The 15,064-nt window shown below is 46.6% G+C and overlaps 1 protein-coding gene across 5 annotated transcripts in view; it reads left to right on the plus strand.

Moving 5' to 3' along the window:
- Positions 1–15,064, plus strand: part of fgd6 (FYVE, RhoGEF and PH domain containing 6) — a 243,997-nt gene that overhangs the window by 162,422 nt on the left and 66,511 nt on the right. For all 5 annotated transcript variants that reach the window (XM_038810925.1, XM_038810924.1, XM_038810928.1 and 2 more), the window contains one exon: positions 2,353–2,452. In XM_038810925.1, coding sequence (XP_038666853.1) covers positions 2,353–2,452 — 100 coding nt within the window. The remainder of the gene's footprint in view (positions 1–2,352; positions 2,453–15,064) is intronic.

The raw sequence follows: 15,064 nt of genomic DNA on the forward strand, positions 1-15,064 counted from the left end.
GCATGTTTAAGGTGTCCCTTTTTACCACAGTTCTTGCATTTTGCATCTTTAGCCCAGCAATCAGTTGCTGTGTGCCCAGTTTTTGCACATCGATGGCAATTTCGAACCTGTGTCGATGTTCGGGTTTCAGCCAATACCTTATGTATTTTAGTACTCAAGCTTAACTGTTGCACTTCCTTAGCTGCAAGTTCCATTGAGATCGTGACTTCATAAGCTTTTTTTAGGTCCAAGTTGCTTTGTTAAAGCCTTTTCTGGATATCTTTGCTTCTTAACCCACACACAAGTCTGCCTCTAATGGTGTCGTTCAACACATTTCCAAATTCACAACTCGGCTAATTTCTTGAAAGTAGCTACAAATAGTGTGATTGATTCACCTTCTTTATGGTTACGCTTGTGGAACCTGAACCCCTCGGTGATGACTGAGGTTTTTGATGAGAAATGGGCTTGCAAGTCTCCGTCATTCGCCATATGTGGTCCCATGGTGCCAAAAGCTCCCACCATTTTTATTGGGAAGACTTACATAAGCACAATGTGCCATGAAGTTTTTAGCACAAGCTCGCTTTTTTTCCTTTTCAACCAAAATAACCCTGAGCACAGCCTGTTCCTTTGCGATATTTTCATAAACTACCCCAGCTCTCAATTAATTGTTGCAGGGTATTTGTTACTTTACTTGCTACTCAATATAGAGGGAGCACTGTTTCAGAACTTGCCGAGAAGAGCACGTGGCAAGCTCATTTTGATTCACCAAAATCTTTGTTTAAATTTTGGTTCCTTCAATGTTTGCTGCTATTATTTGCCTCCCGGCTGTTTCCTGCTTTGGTGCGGCAATGTTTTTATCTTAATCCTTTATGGAAGGCTGCAATCTGGATTAACAATTTTTCTTACTCCACCAGATTTCTTCAGTTCTTTTTGGGCATTTGCAGGTCGATCAACCACCTTGTCCCCAGTTTCTTTGTGGTATTTTAAAAGTACAGGTTTCAGACCACAAAGATACAAAACAAACAAGAGCTTTATGAGAAAGATGTTTTCTCACAGACTTAGAATAGACTGTTAGCCCATCCAAACTGCTGATAATGCAATAATACATCATGTGATCAAACTCTTAAAGTGACCGTGTTCCAACTAGGAATAATCGTGAATACACAACATGATGGAATGCACTTCACTTGTCTGGGTGAGTGCAGCTTCGTCAACATTCAAGAAGTGCAACAGCATACAGGACAAACTATTCCGCTTGATTCGCAGCCCATCTATCACTCAAACATCCACTTCCTCCACCACCGACATAAGAGTGACAGCTGTGTGTACCATCAGCAGAATACACTGCAGAAATTCGCCAAGGCTCTTTCAAAAGCACTTTCCAAACATCCATTCTCCACCACCTAGAAGGACAAGAGCAGCAAGTGCATGGGAAGACCACCATTTGCAAGTTCCCCTCCAAGCTACATATCGTCCTGACTTGGAAATATATCACCTTTCCTTCACTGTAGCTTGGTCAAAAGCCTGGAACTCCATATCTAACAGCACTGTAGGTGTACCTACACCACATGGACTGCAGCTGTTCAAGAAGATGCTTACCACTGCCTTCTCAAGGGCAATTAGGGATGGGCAATTCAAAATGTTCGCCTAGCCAGTGACACACACATCCCATGAAAGAATTAAAGAAAATTATATATCTGACTGAGGTGGCAATCTTAATTTGGGAAAAAAATCAGTAAACTGGGATTGGGCTACTTCACAGCTCCAATGCAGGTGGGTGGCTTGGAAGCACAGTAGTTAGCACTGTTGCTTCACACCTCCAGGGTCCCAGGTTCGATTCCCGGCTTGGGTCATTGTCTATGCGGAGTCTGCATGTTCTCCCTGTGTCTGCGTGGGTTTCCTCCAGGCGCTCTGGTTTCCTCCCACAGTCTAAAGATGTGCAGGTTAAGTGGATTGGCCATGCTAAATTGCCTTTGGTGTCCAAAAAGGTTAGGGTTGGGTTACTGGGTTACAGGGATAAGGTGGAGGTGTGGGCTTTAGTAGGGTGCTCTTTCGAGTGCAGACTCGATCGCCCAAATGGCCTCCTTCTGCACTGTAAATTCTATGATTCTATGATTTAGAGAAGTAAGGATGGAGCTTTTTCCTCTCCCACCATCCAATGGGAGCTGATGAAATCCATCACACAAAACATTGGAATCTAAGGAAAGTAAACCTTTCGCAAAGGTGTCAAAGAATTCGGTTGAAACAAGAACTGCAAATGCTGGTAACACATGATGTCAATTTTGATATTGGGTTTTCTTAGTCTTCTCTATATCTGTTTAATGTGCCTTATCTTTGTACTAATTCCGAACTTTGGTCCTTTCCAATATACAGTTCAGCGGCAGAAAGAGATGAATGGTTAGAAGCCATTTCCAAGGCCATTGAAGACTATACAAAAAAAAGGATAACATTCACTGCAAGCAAAAGTCTTGAGGTATGTTGATACAACCTCTTGTTTGAAGTCTAGTTCAGGGAACAGTAAACAGGTACAATATGCTGAAACCTGAAGCTGTGCATTTATTAGGCCAATATTTTGGCAAGATAGCTATTGAAACTGGTAGAATGGTGTTCTTAGGACACTAATATTTTGATTAAAAAGTTGTGAACAATTGACATCTATTTCATATGATCAGGAAGATCACATGTTTTGAACTGGGTTTCACTGAAATGCATAAATAATCTGCTGCGGGCAATGTTGATTTGCAATTCTTGACAAACATTGTATGTTGCCATGTTTAGGCCTGCCTGTTTGTACATAGTGAATATACTAAGAATTTAACAGCCATTGCCTTTGTTATACAGATTTGACTTCTCAAAGTTGTAAAAATTAACCATTGTTAATATCTCAATTAGTTACAGCTTTGGAATAGCTGGAGCCTGTGTGGAGATAAAATGCAATGCCATGGGTAAACTATCTACATAGTTGCAAGAAACAGTATAGCTGATGCAGTTCAGACAGCCTCCAAGCAAATTTTTGAAGTAATGGGGCTGATTCACTTGTCTGCTTAACCTTTTCATGAACTGCTTCAATGTTTTTTAAATAAATTTAGAATACCCAATTTTTTTTTTTAAATTAAGGGCCAATTTAGCATGTCCAATCCACCTCCCCTGCACATCTTTGGATTATGGGGGTTAGATCCACGCAGACACGGGGAGAATGTGCAACCTTCACACGGACATTGACCCGGGGCCGGGATCGAACCCGGGTCCTCGGGACGTCAGGCGCAGTGCTAACCACTGCGCCACCGTGCCACCCAACTGCTTAAATATTTTGTTTTATTTGTGCATGGGATGTGAGCGTCACTGGCTAGGCCAGCATTTATTGCCCATCCGTAATTGCCAAACGGACATTTAAGAGTCAACCACATTGCCTTGGGTCTGGAGTCACATGTAGGCCAGACCAGTTAAGGATGGCAGATTTCCTTCCCTAAAGGACATGAGTAAACCAGATGGGTTTTCATAACAATAGGTCATGGTTTTGTGGTCATCAGTGGATTTTTTTTTAAATTCCAGATTTTTATTGAATTTAAATTTCACCATCCGCCACAGTGGGATTTGAACCCATGTCCCCAGAGCATTGCCCCAGGTCTCTGGATTACTAGTCCAGTGACAATGCCACCGCCTTACTGGTGGTGTATGGGCTGACTTCATCGCCTTGCGGTTACTGCTTTCTGCTTTAAGTTACTCTTTCTAAGCCTGCCTTTTTGCTTAATTTGCTATCAAAAGTGTTTGGTATGCTTGCTATTTGTTGCTTCTCAAATGACACAGATGCACAGTGGAAATCCTAAATAAGTTTATTGTTCACCTCGGGTGTGCTATCCTAGATTACTTAGTCTCAATCCGTAATCATAGAATTTACAGTGCAGAAGGAGGCCATTCGGCCAAACGAGTCTGCACCCGCCCTTGGAAAGCTAGTTAAGCCCATGCCTCCACCCTATCCCTGTAACTCAGTGACCCCACCTAACCTTTTGGACGCTGAGGGGCAATTTAGTATGGCCAATCCACATGCACATCTTTGGACCATGGGACGAAACCAGTGTACCCAGAGGAAACCCACGCAGACACGGGGCGAAAGTGCAAACTCCACACAGTTACCCAAGGCCGGAATTGAACCCGGGTCCCTAGAGCTGTAAGGCAGCAGTGCTAACCACTATGCCACCATGCCGCCAGTTAATAGGAAGTGCCAGCTTGCCTATGAGAGATCAGTTTTCAGTTTGCCACAAGAAAAATGATTCAGAAAGCTAACTGATACAAGGCTCTGATGCTTCCCAAAACACAAAGCCATAAAGGATGTTCTGGCATGAGCAACATGAATACAAATTTGTCTGATTGGTCAATCACCAGTAACATAACAGTTAAGTGATGAATAACTGGTCAGAAGTGAGAGCTACATCGTTTCAGCAAAAACTCCTCATCTCCCCTAATTATTGCTAGTCCTTACTAGGGTCATGATGTGGAGATGCCGGCGTTGGACTGGGGTGAGCACAGTAAGAAGTCTTACAACACCAGGTTAAAGTCCAACAGGTTTGTTTCAAACACGAGCTTTCGGAGCACGGCTCCTTCTTCAGGTGAATGGAAAGGCTTGTTCCAGAAATGTTTATATAGACACAGTCAGAGATGCCCCGGAATGCGAGCACCTGCAGGCAATCAAATCATCAAAGATGCAGAGAGAGAGGTAACTCCAGGTTAAAGAGGTGTGAATTGTCCCAAGCCAGTTCAGTCGGTAGGCCTCTGCAAGTCCAGGCTTGTTGGTGGGGGCCGAATGTAATGCGACATGAATCCCAGATCCCGGTTGAGTCCGCATTCATGCGTGCGGAACTTAGCTATAAGTTTTTGCTCAGCAATTTTGCGTTGTCGCGTCTCCTGAAGGCCTCCTTGTAGAATGCTGACCCGGAGATCAGAGGCTGAATGTCCTTGACTGCTGAAGTGTTCCCCAACTGGAAGGGAACAGTCCTGCCTGTTGATAGTCGCACGATGCCCGTTTATTCGTTGTCGCAGTGTCTGCATGGTCTCGCCAATGTACCACGCTTCGGGACATCCTTTCCTGCAGCGTATGAGGTAGACTACATTGGTCGAGTCGCACGAGTATGCGCCGCGTACCTGGTGGGTGGTGTTTCCACGTGTAATGGTGGTGTCCATGTCGATGATCTGGCATGTCTTGCAGAGATTACCCTGGCAGGGTTTTGTGGTGTTGTGGTTGCTGTTCTGAAGGCTGGGTAATTTGCTGCAAACAATGGTTTGTTTGAGGTTGCGCGGTTGTTTGAAGGCCAGTAGTGGGGGTGTGGGGATGACCTTGGCAAGATGTCCATCCTCGCTGATGATGTGTTGGAGGCTGCGAAGAAGATGTCGTAGTTTCTCCGCCCCAGGAAAGTACTGGACGACGAAGGGTACTCTGTCAGTGGTGTCCCGTGTTTGTCTTCTGAGGAGGTCGGTGCGGTTTTTTGCTGTGGCGCGGTGGAACTGTCGATCAATGAGTCGAGCGCCATATCCCGTTCGTACGAGGGCATCTTTCAGCATCTGTAGGTGTCTGTTGCGCTCCTCCTTGTCTGAGCAGATCCTGTGTATACGGAGGGCTTGTCCATAGGGGATGGCTTCTTTAATGTGTTTCGGGTGAAAGCTGGAGAAGTGGAGCATCGTGAGATTATCTGTGGGCTTGCGGTAAAGCGAGGTGCTGAGGTGGCCGTCCTTGATGGAGACGAGTGTGTCCAAGAATGGAACTGAATTTGGAGAATAGTCCATGGTGAGTTTGATGGTGGGATGGAACGTATTGATGTCATCGTGTAGTCGTTTCAGTGATGTCTCGCCGTGGGTCCAAAGGAAAAAAATGTCATCGATGTATCTGGTGTATAGCATCGGTTGAAAGTCCTGTGTGGTGAGGAAGTCCTGTTCAAACTTGTGCATGAAGATGTTGGCATATTGAGGTGCAAATTTGGTCCCCATGGCTGTTCCGTGCGTCTGGATGAAGAATTTGTTGTCGAAGGTGAAGACGTTGTGGTCTAGAATGAAACGAATGAGTTGCAGAATTGCGTCTGGAGATTGGCAGTTGTCGGTGTTGAGGACTGAGGCTGTTGCAGCAATGCCGTCGTCATGGGGGATGCTGGTGTAGAGTGCCGAGACATCCATTGTGACGAGGAATGTTCCTGGTTCAACTGGTCCATGGGTGCTGAGTTTCTGTAGGAAGTCCGTCGTGTCGCGACAGAAGCTGGGTGTACCTTGTACGATGGGTTTCAAGATGCCCTCGATGTGGCCAGAGAGGTTCTCACACAGGTTCCCATTGCCTGAAACGATAGGACGGCCTGGTGTGTTGGCCTTGTGTATTTTCGGGAGGCAGTAGAGATCTCCAATGCGGGGATTACGTGGGATGAGAGCACGTAGGGTGTTCTGAAGGTCTGGATCTAAGGTCTTGATCAGTCTGCTGAGTTGGCGGATGTGTTCCTTGGTTGGATCTGCGGGTAACTGCCTGTAGTGTTCCTGGTTGTCGAGTTGTCAGTATACTTCTTTGCAGTAGTCTGTTCTGTTCAGTATGACGGTGGCCCCTCCTTTGTCTGCTGGTTTGATGACGATGTTGCGGTTGGTCTTGAGAGTGCGGATGGCGTTGCGTTGTGCTTGGGTGACGTTTGAGGCTGCCTTGTGATTGCGAGTGATGAATCTGGCATTGACACGACTTCTGACGGCTTGAGCATACATGTCGAGTCTAGGGCAGCGGCCTTCCGGAGGGGTCCAATTTGACTCTTTCCTTTTCGGTTGCTGCACTGCAGATCTCGCGGTCTGCTGTTCCAGTTCATTGGTCGTGTCCCTGGGTTCGCTGTCGGCCTCTTGTCGGCCAGATACATCGATGACATTTTTTTCCTTTGGACCCACGGCGAGACATCACTGAAACGACTACACGATGACATCAATAAGTTCCATCCCACCATCAAACTCACCATGGACTATTCTCCAAATTCAGTTCCATTCTTGGACACACTCGTCTCCATCAAGGACGGCCACCTCAGCACCTCGCTTTACCGCAAGCCCACAGATAATCTCACGATGCTCCACTTCTCCAGCTTTCACCCGAAACACATTAAAGAAGCCATCCCCTATGGACAAGCCCTCCGTATACACAGGATCTGCTCAGACAAGGAGGAGCGCAACAGACACCTACAGATGCTGAAAGATGCCCTTGTACGAACGGGATATGGCGCTCGACTCATTGATCGACAGTTCCACCGCGCCACAGCAAAAAACCGCACCGACCTCCTCAGAAGACAAACACGGAACACCACTGACAGAGTACCCTTCGTCGTCCAGTACTTTCCTGGGGCGGAGAAACTACGACATCTTCTTCGCAGCCTCCAACACATCATCAGCGAGGATGGACATCTTGCCAAGGTCATCCCCACACCCCCACTACTGGCCTTCAAACAACTGCGCAACCTCAAACAAACCATTGTTTGCAGCAAATTACCCAGCCTTCAGAACAGCAACCACAACACCACAAAACCCTGCCAGGGTAATCTCTGCAAGACATGCCAGATCATCGACATGGACACCACCATTACACGTGGAAACACCACCCACCAGGTACGCGGCGCATACTCGTGCGACTCGACCAATGTAGTCTACCTCATACGCTGCAGGAAAGGATGTCCCGAAGCGTGGTACATTGGCGAGACCATGCAGACACTGCGACAACGAATAAACGGGCATCGTGCGACTATCAACAGGCAGGACTGTTCCCTTCCAGTTGGGGAACACTTCAGCAGTCAAGGACATTCAGCCTCTGATCTCCGGGTCAGCATTCTACAAGGAGGCCTTCAGGAGACGCGACAACGCAAAATTGCTGAGCAAAAACTTATAGCTAAGTTCCGCACGCATGAATGCAGACTCAACCGGGATCTGGGATTCATGTCGCATTACATTCGGCCCCCACCAACAAGCCTGGACTTGCAGAGGCCTACCGACTGAACTGGCTTGGGACAATTCACACCTCTTTAACCTGGAGTTACCTCTCTCTCTGCATCTTTGATGATTTGATTGCCTGCAGGTGCTCGCATTCCGGGGCATCTCTGACTGTGTCTATATAAACATTTCTGGAACAAGCCTTTCCATTCACCTGAAGAAGGAGCCGTGCTCCGAAAGCTCGTGTTTGAAACAAACCTGTTGGACTTTAACCTGGTGTTGTAAGACTTCTTACTGTGCTTACTAGGGTCAGCTGGGGAAAAACCTCAATCTTTTTGACCTCACATTTTTGAAGTGGGATTCAAGTTTCCTTTTCAACACAGATGGTAACAAATTCATAGTATGAAATATGGAGCAGCTAAAATAATGTTGTTGAATATTTGGCACACCAAATACTCCATTTTGCTTCTGTAAATCAATGATTAAGGTGATAGTTTCAATACTAAAACTAAACAAAGGAAGGTCAAGTGTGGATTCTTTTTCCAAGAACTCTGTGTTTCCTTGAAGGTCAAGTATCACAATTTGAAATGTGTTGATCATAATGCTCAGCTTCCAATCCTTTTCAAAAAAATCAACATTGAGAACTCTGAGTTAATTTGACCATCTTTACATAGAACATAGAACAGTATAGCACAGAACAGGCCCTTCGGCCCACAATGTTGTGCCGAGCCATGATCACCCTACTCAAACCCACGTATCCACCCTATACCCATAACCCAAACAACCCCCCCCCCCCCCTTAACCTTACTTTTATTAGGACACTACGGACAATTTAGCATGGCCAATCCACCTAACCTGCACATCTTTGGACTGTGGGAGGAAACCGGAGCACCCGGAGGAAACCCACGCACACAGGGGGAGGACGTGCAGACTCCACACAGACAGTGACCCAGCCGGGAATCGAACCTGGGACCCTGGAGCTGTGAAGCATTTATGCTAACCACCATGCTACCCTGCTGCCCCATGTTCAATTGATTCAATGTAGTACATGTAACTTAATCAGGCCATTGGTCCAACTGGTGTTGCAGTATATTTAGATTATTTAATCATCTTTATTGTCTCAAGACTTAGATTAACACTGCAATGAAGTTACTGTGAAAAGCCCTGAGTCGCCACATACCGGCGTCTGTTCGGGTACACAGAGGGAGAATTTAGTATGTCCAATTCACCTAACAGGCACGTCTTTCGAGACTTGCGGGAGAAAACCGGGGCACGGGGAGAACATGCAGACTCCACATAGACAAGCCAAGAATCAAACCTCTATCCAGTAGGAGCTTGCACTCATGAACTATCTCTTTCCTCCCTGCTGCCATTTCCCTCGAATCCTTGCTCCATCTCCTCTGCAAAATATGTCCATGACATCTACTTATCTGACTTAGTCAAAACTGATAAAGGACTTTGTGCAGATTCTTTATTTTTTTGATATGTGTAGAACTGATATATACCAACTGTTGCCTTTTCTGTGGCTCTGCTCCAACTATGGCAATCAGTGGGTTTGCCCTTCTTTCTTTTCTGTCTATATTCTAATGCTCAGTCGCCAGGTGTCAAATGATATCACCACAAGGTTCAGCCGGCTATCGATCAAAGAGCCAAACACCAGTTTGTTAGTTCAAGGTCATGGGTACTTTATTTACAAACACAATGGATCATGCAACATACACTACTAGTTAACTACACCTATCAACTAAGACAACATGTACTTAACTTCAGACACCCGGTTTACGTCAGAGGAACAGTGGCCGTTGTTCGACTCTGGATCTATCGAGTCTGGAGAAGTAACTGCTGCTCAGCTAGGCTCATCCGTCTGGTAGCGGGCGTTGAAGTTGGACTTGCTTCTGGTGGTGCTGCACTTGGAAATGGTCAAAGCTGAGGCTCAGGTCCAAGGGAGGATGAATATATTGCGGACTCTCTTATACTTGGGGATTTTTGCGCTCTTTTGGGCAGTCCTTCAGTTTGGACCCCACCATTTGGGTGATCCCCAATCACTGTGTTTGATTTCTAACCAATAAATGGGCGGGGGTCTGGATTGCTGAGCGTGTCCCAAGCAGTCACTGACCCTGTTGTTTACGCTTCCCTCGAACAGGGAGTAGCGCCGAAATGTCTGGGACTGTACCGGTTGCTCGAGTACCAGTCCTTTGTTTTGGTGAAGATGGGTCATCAAATGCTAATCGGCCCCATTACAATGCTAATTGGTCGCAGTTTCGATACCGTCTGGACTCCTTGCTTGCAAATATACATTTCGGGCTCTGAGCCTGCCTGAATCTTGCTTTGTCTATTTTACCCACCAGGCTTTGCGAGTTTCTCTGTTCCTGTTTGTAAGTGGCCATTCCAGATGGCTGCACAACTCACTGTTTCTCCCTTTGTTTAAAGTCTCTTAAACTTACTGGGGTACAATTCATGGGTAGTAGTAGTTTGCTGGTTCCTGAACCTGTTGACCATCTTCATTTGAATGGTGTTTGGCAGTCTATCAAACTAAAGTACTTGCAGAGGAGTTTAATGCAACCCATATATGTACATTTGCAGGGATGAGAAATTTCTGCTTATAGGTGGAATTTTGATTTTTCAGTTATAGAATTCCACCTTTGTAGTATTTTTCTGATCTCTGACGTCCCCCCTCCATTGCCTTTGTTTCCCTTTGTAAAAGTAACCCTTGTTTGAGGGGCATTCTTACAGCACACTTTGATTTTAGTGTGGTTGTTGGGCACCCCGATCCTTCCACTCGCCGCTTCCCTTCCTTGACCCCTTGCTCACAGGACAGCAAGTGTTCAATAGAGGGGATCAATGCACGGGAGGGTCAGGAGAGAGAAATGGTGAATGGGAGGATCGGGAGAGGGAAATGTGAGCTTAAGGATCAGGGAGGGAAACGCGAGCGGGAGAATTAGGAGAGAGAAACGACGAGCAAGAGAATCAGGATAAGGAAACTACGAGTGAGAAGATCAGGAGAGGCAGAGAGGGAAACGTGGTGAACAGGAGATAATTAAAAAGAGTTCCTAAGTTATGTAAGTGTCGTAACCTGCGTGCGATCCACGGGGTTGGAGCAATCAGTCTCCCCGTGGGCCTCGCCGAATATGAGCACCCCCACTAAGGGGACAGGGAGCCCTAGATCATTCACGGTTAAGATCTGTATAAAGTTGGCCAGGTATGGAATTGACAAAGCAGATCCGGCTAGAATCTGATGTATATTGTAAATATAATTGCTGGGCAACCAACCAAGTTTTTTTTTTTACTAGCTCGGTTCAGACTCATTTGTGGTCTACAAAATTGGATTACTGTCGACACTGCTCGTGGTGAACCACCTCCTAGCAGAATAAATGTTGGAGATTTTTTTTTAACGAATATGTCTTTGTTTGGAAGATTGCAAGCTTAGAAGATTGGACACAGTATGCAGAATGCATGCCTTACTTTTTCTGGGCAAACGCAATCAGATACTGATCGACAGACAGTAAGATTGCTGACTGCCTGTGGAACACATACTTATGGAGTGATAAAAAGCCCCACATATCCTGCAGCTCTGGACACGAAAACTTTTGAGCAATTGTTAACCCTAGTGGCGCAACACTTCAACCCTAAGCCATCTGTTGTAGTGCAGAGATACCATTTTAATACAGCAGAGAGGATTCCTGGAGTCTCCCTAACCGAGATTTTGATAAGGCTACGAAAACTAGCCGACTATTGTGAATACGGAACTTCTCTTTCCGAAATGCTGTACGACCTTTTTGCCTGTGGTGTAAATAATATGGTTACTCAAAAAAGGAAGTTGCTAGATAAACCGTCCCTAGATCTTCAGGCTGTACAAATTTTGTTTTCCCATGAAAGCACCTGTAGAGGGGTGCAAGACATCCAGGGAATGGGGTAAACATCCCAGGATGCACCTTCCTCCTGGCAAGCAGCCCCCCCAGGACTGATACCCCACCCTGGACTGAGTACTGTAGGAGCCAGGTGCATTGGGTCAAGGACCTAGTCGTCCCAACGGGATACTTCCCCGGAGTCTATAAGAGGGTCAGCCCAGATGTTGTAGGGCATGTGGACGCAGGGACCAAAGGGAGTGCAAGGCACAAGTCAGCCAGAGATCCAGGTGCCCCGTTCGAGGCAGGCACCAACCAAGGGTTCACACTTTCTACCTAGACCAACGTGAAGAGGAGTGAATGCAGTTGAATTGTGTTATAGCACTCCAAGTGGCCCCATCAAGATAACTGTGCAAGTTAATGGACATCTATTAGACATGGAGCTGGGCATGGGAGCTGCAGTTTCCATTATTGGAAAGCAGACTTGCGACAAGATAAAGTCGGGGGTGCAGCAGATAAATCTGCGGGATACCGAGGCAAGATTAGCAACATAGACTGGTGAACCATTCGCCATTGCTGGAACCACAATCACCCCTGTAGTTTACAGACATAGTCCCATGATGAGTCCCATTGATCATAGTCAAAAGACACGGCCCTAGGCTGCGATTGGCTAAAGCGGCTGCACCTGGACTGGCAACATATTTTCCAAATGTTATCCAAGGGCCTGTACGAAGTGCAAGGAAAATACTCTGAGGTTTTCTAACCTGGACGGGGGAAAATAAAAGGGGCCATGGCAAAAATTCAGGTAATCTCAGACGCACAGCCAAGGTATTTCAGCGCCCACCCGGTCCCTTGGGCTTTTTAGCAAAGGTTGAGGCCGAACTTGGCCAGCTCAAAGGCCTTGGGATCATTAGGCTGGTCGATTTTGTTGATTGGGCAGCGCCGGTGTTCCTGGTGCTCAAACCTGATAAAACGGTCAGATTGTATGGGGTCTGTAAAAAAATTTTTAAAAGTAATTTTTATTCAAATTTTCACAAAATATCAATAACAGAAAATACTAAGAACAGAAAGAACAAACCCCACCCCCCATGTATACAAAAAAGAAGAAATACATTAACGCCCGTCATTAGCAAAGAACAAACATACACGTCCCTTCAGCCCAAAACAAAGAGACCCCCCCCCCCCCGGTTTCTGCTGCTGGCCTTTTTCTACCGTTCTGCCAGGAAATCCAGGAATGGTTGCCACCTCCTGAAGAACCCCTGCACTGATCCCCTTAGGGCAAATTTCACCCTCCAATTTAATAAACCCCGCCATATCGTTGATCCAGGTCTCCACGCCTGGGGGCCTCGCATCCTTCCACTGAAGAAGAATCCTCCGCCGGGGGGGGGGGTCTATAAATTAACAGTCAACAGGGCCACCCGTTGGATCTTTACCCGATGCCCTGCATCGACAACCTATACGCAAAATTGGCCGGTGGGCACTCGTTTACCAAGCTTTAATTGTGCCATGTGTATTTGCAGTTAAAATTGGACTCTGCCTCCCGTAAATACATCGCTATAAACACCCATTGAGGCCTGTACATATACACCTGATAACCCTTTGGAGTGTGGTCGGTCTGTGCCATATTCCAGAGGGTAATGGCAAACGTACTGCAAAGATTTCCACGAGTAGCAATATTTCTGGATGACGTGTTGATCACGGGCAACCAGACAGGAACATTTAAGTAATTTGCACGAGTTGCTCTGTTGTTACTCGGAGTAGGGCATTTGCTTTTGGAGAGAAAAATGCGTTTCCAAGCGAGGGTAGTGGTGTACCTGGGCTACCGAGTGGACTGTGAGGGATTACACCTGGTCATGGAGAAGGTACAGGCTTTTCAGCAGGCTCTTACATCTGAAAGGGCTGCGGTCTTTTTCGGGGGTTGGTGAACTATTATGGCAACTTCATTCCAGGCCTCGCAACAATTTTAGGCCCCCGCATCTCCTTTTGAAAAACAACTGGAATTGGCGTGGAGGAAGTAACAGGAACCAGCATTCACGAAAGTAAAAAAAAAATTGACTTCCTCCGGCTTGTTAACACATTATGATCCTGCCAAACAGCTAATTGCCGGGTGTGATGCGACACTGAACAGCATTGCTGCCCTTTTATTATATCACATGGAGGATGGCAGTGAGAGGCCAATCGCATCCGCTTCCCGGACACTGGCCATGGCCGAGCGCAATTATGCGCAAATCGGGAAGGTTTGGCAGCTGTCTTCGCTGTGAAGAAATTCCATCAATACGTGTGCGTTCAATGGTTCACAATCATCATGGACCACAAGCCACTGCTCATTTATTTTAAAGAAGACAAGGCAATTCAGCCCATCACCTCCGCCAGGATTTAGCATGTGCTCCCCTGGTTGCCACCTACGAGTACTCAGTTGAACATCGTCCTGGTGTCTAAATCGTAACTGCGAATGCATTAAACCAACTGCCTTTGCCAACCCGCCCTCCTCCCAGGATGACCAAGGTAGTGACCGCGCTCAACTTTATGTATTTGTTGCCTGTTACAGCGTTTCAAATCTGTGGGTGGACAAAGACTTCCCCAGTCCTTTCGAAGGTTCGACACATAGTGCTATTTGGGGGTCAGCATAGACGGCTACCAGGTGAGTAGCAGGCATTCTCGACGAAGATGTCTGAGTTTAGGACGGAAAATGGCATCTTGTTATGGGGTATGCGCAACATCATCCCAGGCAAGAGCCAGGACCTGATCCTAAGGTATTTGCACACCGGGTACACAGGGATGTCCAAAATGAAAATGCTAGAACGTAGCTAGGTTTTGGTGGCTGGGCCTAAACACTGAGATAGAGAAAGTAGCCTAGCAGTGCAGCGAATGTCTGGAGCACTAGAAGCTACTGTCAGCTGTGCCCCTTCAACCATGGGAATGGCTGGGGGTGCCGTTCACACATGGTGATGGGCAGCACAGTGGTTAGCATTGTTGCTTCACAGCCCCAGGGACCCGGTTTTGATTCCTTGCTGGGGGCACTGTGTGGAGTTTGCACGCTCTTCCCGTGTCTGCGTGGGTTCCCTTGGGGTGCTCCGGTTTCCTTCCACAAGTCCCGAAAGACGTGCTTGTTAGGTGAATTGGACGTTCTGAATTCTCCCTCGGTGTAACCGAACAAGCGCCGTACTGTGGCGACTGGGGGATTTTCACAGTAACTTAATTGCAGCATTAATGTAAGCCTACTTGTGACACTAATACAGATTATTAATACATGCCGACTTTGCCAGCCCTTTTTAAGGCTTGATGCTCTTACCCCATAGAACATAGAAAAATACAGC

Source organism: Scyliorhinus canicula, chromosome 11 (assembly GCF_902713615.1).
Source record: "Scyliorhinus canicula chromosome 11, sScyCan1.1, whole genome shotgun sequence".
Lineage (NCBI taxonomy): Eukaryota > Metazoa > Chordata > Chondrichthyes > Carcharhiniformes > Scyliorhinidae > Scyliorhinus > Scyliorhinus canicula.